Source organism: Theropithecus gelada, chromosome 10, assembly GCF_003255815.1.
Source record: "Theropithecus gelada isolate Dixy chromosome 10, Tgel_1.0, whole genome shotgun sequence".
NCBI lineage: Eukaryota > Metazoa > Chordata > Mammalia > Primates > Cercopithecidae > Theropithecus > Theropithecus gelada.
Window position 1 is genome coordinate 40272272 of NC_037678.1, and position 7690 is coordinate 40279961.

At 65.4% G+C, this 7690-nt stretch overlaps 1 protein-coding gene across 1 annotated transcript in view; it reads left to right on the forward strand.

Annotated features, from left to right (window-relative positions):
* Positions 1 to 806: 806 nt before the first annotated feature.
* The window catches only part of LAMA5 (laminin subunit alpha 5), a 54354-nt gene continuing 47470 nt past the window's right edge, over positions 807 to 7690 (forward strand). Inside the window, exons 1-2 of the mRNA XM_025398128.1 lie at positions 807 to 1157; positions 5482 to 5634. Coding sequence (XP_025253913.1) covers positions 861 to 1157; positions 5482 to 5634 — 450 coding nt within the window. The 5' untranslated portion in view covers positions 807 to 860. The remainder of the gene's footprint in view (positions 1158 to 5481; positions 5635 to 7690) is intronic.

A 7690-nucleotide genomic window follows, 5' to 3' on the forward strand; every position in this document is an offset into this window, starting at 1 on the left:
TGGCAGGAAGGTGTGCGCGGCTGTGCAGTGGGTTGGAGGCCAGGCCGACAGAGCTGGTGGAGTCCACGGGGCCCCGGAGCACAGGTGCTCAGCAGCTGTGACCAGAGTCCCCCCACCTTCTTAGGAGCCAATCTGGAGGCTGTGGGGCCATGAGCACCGCCCCCGTCCTCTAAAGGGGGCTATGGCTGCAGGCCAGCCCCTCCCGCCCCATTTCCCTATCGGAGAGTATTTTTAAGCCCTGCTGGGGCAGGCAGGAGCCAGGCCGAGTTGAACCTGACCTGATCACCCCAGGAAGCAGGGGGTCCCTACCTAGGCTCCCCCTGTTCCTCTGCAGATGGTCATTCGCGGCTGCAGAGGGCACCTTCCCGCAACCAGCAGGACAGACGCTGTCGGGGGAGGAGCGGGGAGGCCGAGAGGTGCACCAAATTAGGGGAACAAAGAGCGGGCCCCTGGGCTGGGAGGAGCTGGTGGGCGCGCTGGGGGCCAGAGCGCCGTGGGGAGCGCGAGGGTCGCACCCGGGACCCGGAGCTACGATCTGGGCTGGGGGCGCGGCGGCGCCGTGGTCCCACGGCCTGGCCCGAGGCCAGCAGGTGCCCCTTCCGGGAGGCGGCCGGGCCGGGGTCCGAAGGGTTAAGGCCACCCGGCCGCCCCTCCCCCTCCTCTCTCCTTACCCCCCCCCCCCCCCCCCGCCTCCCCGGACCTCTCCCCGGGGCGCGGGGCTCGGGCGCTCGGGCGGGCCGGGGCGGGGCCTGACGTCCGCAGGCGGAGCGAGCCCTGCCGGCTGCTTGGCTTCAGACCCGCCGGGCTCCCGCCGCGCGCGCTGTCCCTGGAGCGCGGGGACGCGGCCCGGAGCCGGGAAGATGGCGAAGCGGCTCTGCGCGGGGAGCGCACTGTGTGTCCGCGGCCCCCGGGGCCCCGCGCCGCTACTGCTGGTCGGGCTGGCGCTACTGGGCACGGCGCGGGCGCGGGAGGAGGCGGGCGGCGGCTTCAGCCTGCACCCGCCCTACTTCAACCTGGCCGAGGGCGCCCGCATCGCCGCCTCCGCAACCTGCGGGGAGGAGGCCCCGGCGCGCGGCTCCCCGCGCCCCACCGAGGACCTTTACTGCAAGCTGGTGGGGGGCCCCGTGGCCGGCGGCGACCCCAACCAGACCATCCAGGTGAGCGCAGGGCGGGCCGTGGGGCATCCTCCCGGGGCACTCGGACCCGGAACGCCGGCCCGACCCCAGGGGGAGCGTCGTGGGCCAGGGCGAGTCCAGGTGCGGACTCTCTGGTTCCGCATTTTGGGGGCCCAAGAAGGCACCCCGACCCGGCTGCTCCGTCTCGTCCGGGAAACTTCGCGTCCCTCCGGGAAGGCGGAATTCAAGTCCCCGGCATGGACCCGGGGGCGGCCGGGCGCCAGTCCAGTTCGGCTGCGGTGACCGGGGCGGGAGGGGGGCCGGGCCCAGTCCCTGGCGGCCCCAAGTCCGGGATCCCGGGGAGGGCGGGACTTGGCCTCCGCCGGCTGCTGCCGGTGGGGAGGGGGCGCAGCTCCGCCCTACCCGGGACAGGCTGGAACCTGCTGGCCTCTGGATGGGGTGGGAGGGGCCAGCCACCTGAGGCTCCCACGGCCCCCTCTCAGAGGGGTCTAGGGCTCGGCGAGACCTCCAAAATAGGGTAGGGCCAGCTGCGAAGTTTTAACTGGGGCTGGGAACACGTGGCTCCCAGGAGGGGCAGAATCTCTGCCCAGCAGGTGGTAGGGTCCGGGGGCCTTCGTTCTCCCTGGGAGATGTGGTTTCAGGCCCTGAAGAACCCCTGGGGTGCATGTCTCCTCCCCAAGAAGCCTTAAACCTGTAGGCAGATTCTGTTGGCGGGCTCCATGCATGGACACCTAACCTGGAAACCAAGGCTCCTGGCCCTCTAGACTTAGGCTGGGCCTGGGGTCAGCCCTGGGTGAGGAGCAGCAAAGTCAGCTCCAAGGGCTCCCAACCGGCCGCTCTAGGCCCATTCCCCACCTCAGCCCCACCTTAGGGAGAGTCTAGGTGGTGCCCAGATTCCCACAGCTAACCCCCGCTGGACCCTGTTCTGGCTGGGGGACTCCAAGCAGGTGTCAGCGGCTTTCCAGGGCTCAGTTCCCCCATCTGAAGTGTGGGCTTTTGACCTCCTATCTCAGAGGACTGTGCTGGGCTTAAGGAGAGAATAGTGAGCCCAGGAGTCCGGGGAGGCTCCTCCCCCTCCCCCAGGGCCAAGGTGGTGGGGCAGGCAGAGGGCTCGTGTAACCTGAGCTGTCTCCTCCCTAGTACCTCCGCCTTCCTGGAAGGAGAGGCTGGGGCAGGGGCGAGTAGCTGGAGATCTGCCGGGTGGGGGCAGAGGGCCCTGGAGCAAGACTTTGTGGGGATGAATGGAGGAGCCTGGGCTGGGCCCGCCCCTTCTGCCTGCCCCACCACCTTGGCCCTGGGGGAGCGGGGAGGAGCCTCCCTGGACTCCTGGGCTCACTATTCTCTCCTTAAGCCCAGCACAGTCCTCTGAGATAGGAGGTCTCAAGCCCACACTTCAGATGGGGGAACTGAGCCCTGGAAAGCCGCTGACACCTGCTTGGAGCCCCCCAGCCAGAACAGGGTCCAGCGGGGGTTAGCTGTGGGAATCTGGGCACCTCCTGGCTGCCCCCTTATCTGGTCGACTCAGAGGGGCCGGGTCTCAGGAGGGAGGGCCTGTGGCTGTCTCCTTGCCTGCTACTGCACCTCAGAGGGCCTGGCTGAGTGTCCCCAGCTGAGATTTTGCCGTTCTGGCAGGGGAGGCTCCAGATGCCCTCTGAACCTCAGACCACCCCCAACCACCTGCCTGTGCTGCATGGCTGGGGGCCACAGGCCCCCTCCCGGATCTGTCTCCTCTGTGGGGGCGTATTACCCCCGTCTCGTGAGTAAAGGGCCAGCCTGTAGTCAACGCCCCTCTCCTCTGCCTCAGCTGTGTGGCTTCCCTCTGTCAGCCTCAAGCTCCCTGTCTTTTAAATGGGCACAGCGTGCCGGCCCCCATCACCTGAGACTGTGAGCTTGGCCTGAGGAGCCTGGGAAGCGGCCACAGTTTCAGTGGCAGCTATGGGCTATGGTGCTCCACGCCTCAGAGCCGACGTGGATGAGAAACCAGCCGGCCTCGCCCAGCTCATTTCTAACAATAGAGGCGAACCCTTCTCTTCCAAAGTCTCGAGCCCCGAGCAGTGAGTGCCCCTGTTCTGAGGCTGCCAGATATGTAGAAAGATCGGCTGGTAGACGTAAGCTGGATGGCCTGTGACCTTGGACGCCTTCTTCATCTGAGAGCCACAGGTCTGCTGACTGCCCTGGCCGCGGATTGGGCATGTGAGAAGGCCTTGCCAGCCAGTCTGGAGTAGAGCCGCGGGTGGGGCAAGGCAGGCAGGCACAGGAGGTGCCCAGGCGATGAAGCTGCAGCTCCATCCAAGGGGGCTCACTAAGGCTTTGGGGCCTGGAGCCGGGCAGTGCGGTCTCAAGGCTGCAGGCCAGGGGCTCTCAGGGACCCTCTGCAGGAGACGCACATTAGCTGGGCATCCCAGATGGGGGTTGGGGTGAACTCTGCTGGGCAGCTGGTGCAGGCAGAGTGCAGGGGGAGGTGGTGGCCCTTGCAGCCTCAGGTGGGCATCAGGGGATCCCCGGCCGGCCCAGCCTGGGAAGGTGGGGACTGGGCAGCCAGGCCAGCGTGGTGACTTATTGGAGGGCGAAGTCCTTATCAGCCCCTCTGCTGTTTCCTAGCTCTGTTCTCATGGGACCCTCCGCAGCGGAGGTGGTAGGAGCCTGATTTTCCCAGCCCTGTCCTCTGTGGCTCAGTGAGCGGCCGAATGGGGACTGGAACTGCCTCCCAATAACTGGACCAACTCTGGCCCTGGCAGGGACTGAGCAGTTTCTTCCCTGACCTCCTGGAAGAGTAGAGACTGACCCTTGACCCTTGACCCGCAGCCTTCCACTCCGCTTCCGTCTGCTGCTCGTGTGTCTGGGAGGGTCTTGACCAGCAAGCAACCTTCCCTGGAAGGCCTGGCTGCCCCAGCCAGAGGGCCCTGCCCACACCTACCTTCTCCAGGCGCCCCCGGCCCCACCCTGAGCAGGACCTGTGTGTGCCGTGCTGTCAGTGAACTCTTGAGTTTGGGGGTCACCATCTAAGCTTGGCAGTGCGGCCTGCGGGTAGGGCTCGTGGTGCTTAACTGGGTGTCTTCAGTTGCTCTAGCCCCATCCACGAGACTGCTTAGGTGGTGAGCTGGGTACACAGTGGGAATAAGGCGGGTGTGGACCCTGCCACTGCAGAGCTCTGGGGGACCCCAGCGAAGTCCCCAGATAATTCCAGATCTCAGACATGCAGTAAAGGAGGTACAGCAGTGGCCACACTGGGGGCTGCGGACTCAGGGGCCTCAACCCCAAGCCTGGGAGGATGCCTTTGTGTGAACAAACAGCAGGTCTGGTTTCCCTGGGGGGGTATGGCAGCCAGGACCCGGCTCTGCCCCCTCTCCTGGTCCCCGCCCCGGCTCCCAGCACTACCCCTCCCCTCCAGGATGTAGGCCAGGACCCTGCTGGGAGCCTCCTCTGTTCCCCACTCACCCATGCAGGGCAGGCCCGGGACAGAAGCGGCTGCCAGGCTGTGTGTGAGCCATTCATCCTCATGGTGGCCCCAGGCAGGTGCAGCCTTGTCCCTACTCTTCAGATGGGGACATTGAGGCTCAGCGGTTGCTGTTACTTGGACTTGGCCTCTTCCCAGGAGTCCGAAGCGGCAGCCAGGAGGCCCAGGCCCACCTGCCGCTGCCCACACCTCCACCCTGGGGCCGGTCCTCATAGGCCGCCGCAACAGCTTAATTCTGTCTCTCTGGAGACCCTAATCCAGAAGCCTGTGGGCAGGATCTGGAGGTGGGGCGGGGTCTGGCCGCCTGGATCCCCACCCTGATGGTCCTTCTGTCTGCAGCTCTACCTTCCTCCCCTTTCTGCCCCCTGCCTCGCTGCATTTTGTCCAAGCCTTTCTGGAGCCCCTGGCAGGGCCAGCAGGGAGGGGTGGCCATGCCTTGCCCCGCCCCTGCCCCTTTTTGCCCCCTTGGCTCTAGACACATTGATCCACCTGCGGTTTACTGTGAGACGCCTCTGCCCCCAGGGCTGGTTGCACTGGCGCCCCCTCTGCCTAGAGCACACTCTCGCTTACCATGTAGGGCTCAGACGCCACTCCCCTAGAGAGGCCCACCGAGACTTTCCCACCCAAGGCAGATGCCCCTCTCCGTCCCTGTTCTTCCTCTTTCCTCCTTCGTGCCATGAGCAGCTCACATGAGCCACCTGCCCTGAGTCGGAGGAGCTGCAGGTGCTTAGCACACGTTTGCTGAGCAAGTGGGTGAGGGGGGTGCAGAGGCTGGGCGTGGAACCCGCTCAGTGGGGCCAGGATTCGTCTCAGGGCAGGAGGGTGACTGGAGGAGGAAGGGGGTCCCCGGCCCTCCTCAGCTGTCTGACCCTTCTGTTCCCTCTGCAGGGCCAGTACTGTGACATCTGTACGGCTGCGAACAGCAACAGGGCACACCCCGCGAGCAACGCCATCGATGGCACAGAGCGCTGGTGGCAGAGCCCGCCCCTGTCCCGCGGCCTGGAGTACAACGAGGTCAACGTCACCCTGGACCTGGGCCAGGTAGGGGCCCTCTTTGCCTGCTACAGCGCCCGTCTCTGTGTCTGTGGCTGTCGGGCCTACCTTGGGCCACTGGACCAGAAGGCGAGGTCTCCACCCTGAGCGAGATCTGGGGCCTGGGAGGCTGGACTCAGTGGGAGGGGACAAAGGCATGACAGTAGTCACCTTTCGTTTGTGCTTTCAGCATCCCCACGACCCAGGGAAAGGGGGTGTTGATGGGGGTGCTTCCAGAGGCCACAGAGTTTGGGTGAGGGTGCTGAGTAGACAGCTTGGGGCCAGGAGGGCAGAGGTGCTGTGAGCAGTGCGGTGGTGCCCCCTGCGTCAGGCGCCCTGCTGTTTAAGGAATTCCTGGCGGGTGCGGGAGGGGCCGCAGGAATGCAGAGGAGGCTGGCGGAAGTGGACATTCCTGGGATACCTGTGCCGAGGTGGCGGCTGCTGAGGGTTAGGCGGGGTAGGGTGTCTGCTCTCTGGTCCCCAGCTCTGGGCTCTCCTTGGCCTTGGAGGCCCCTGTACAAGCAGGAGGCTGAAGCTGGGTGCCTCCAAGCGAAGAGTGAACCCCCTAAGGTGGGCCTGCCTCGGTGCCAGCCCTGAGCAGCCCCAGATAAGGGGTGACTTGGCCTAGGTACCCGGGCTTGAGGTCTTGGCCTGTAAAACGGGCCAGTAATCTTGGTGCTTCTTGAGTCAGGGACAGTGATGGGGCAGGTGGAGGAGGCTGGGCCTGAGAGCAGCCAGTGCCTGGAGTGGGGGCTCCAGGGCTGACCCAGAGGTCTGCGTCCTGGCTGGCTTGGTCGCTGTCCCAGTGTGTGACACGTGGGTCTTCACTCCTGTCTGAGTCTCTGTCCCTGCCATTGTCCTGAGGGTGTCGGAGATAGAGGAGGTCTCCCTGCAGCCTGGCTGGAGGGCTGGCCCCAAGGGGCAGGCACCTTTGACAGCCTTGGTGACCTGCAGGCCTGGCCCGGGGGTGGGCAGGCAGTGAGGGGAGGGCTCAAGCCCCAACAGGTGGCCTGGAATTTCCAGGGGTTCCTGAACTTGCTCTAGGGCCCTATGGAGAAGGGTGGGGAGCTGGGGAGGGGTTGCCTGTCCTGGGCTCCCTGCCTGCCTGCCAGGCCCTTGGGCCTGACCTGACCTGGGTCTGGGTGTGGCTTTGCCTGTTTACCTTCATCTCACTGGGTTTCCCCGCATCTGGTTCCCCTGTCCCCTGGAGCCTGGGGGTCCCTCATCTCTCTGGCACAGCAGCAGAGGCCCCCTCTTGGCTGCAGCGGATGTGAATTCTCAGCTGCTCTGGTGGGAAGCTGGGAACTGGGTACTGGGTTCTTCCCACCCCTCCTCCTTCGAGGAACTGGCGCGGCTGGGGGAGGGGAGATGGCCTGGTCTCCACGGCAACCCCAAGGTGGCTGCAGAGCCAGTGGGCACAGTGCCTGATATGCCTGGGTGGGGTCAGGGAAGATGGGACTGACTCTCAGACCCACAAGTGTGGGCTTCACCACCCCTTGGCTCTGGGGCTCTCTCAGCCTCGGTGCACATCTCTGAACTGGGCTGGAGACTTCAGGCCTGAAGCCAGTTTGCTTTTAGATTGTTCTGGGCCAGAAATCAGGTTCCACCATGTGAGCATCTTGCCTCCCAGCCTCAGTTTCACCAACTGTAAAATGATATGGAGGGAAAAGGAACCCTTTCCATTCCACCTGGGAAGCAGTCCCTCCACCTACCCCCCCACCTATCCCATCCCATCCCTCTGCCTGCTCACCCATCCACCCCCCTACCTATCCACCCACCCACCCACCTACCTGTCCCTCTACCCACCCCCTACCCACCCACCCCTTACCTATCCACCTACCCCTCTACCCACCCCCTGCCCCTCCACCCACCCACCTATCCACTGACTCACCCACTTACCCCTCCACCCACCCACCCTCCTACCTATTAACCCACCCACCCCCTATCCACCCACCCACCCCCTACCCATCCACCCATCCACCCCCCTACCCATCCACGCCACCACCCACCCACCAACCCACCTAACCATCCAACCACCCACCCCCACCCACCCCCCCACCCCCCC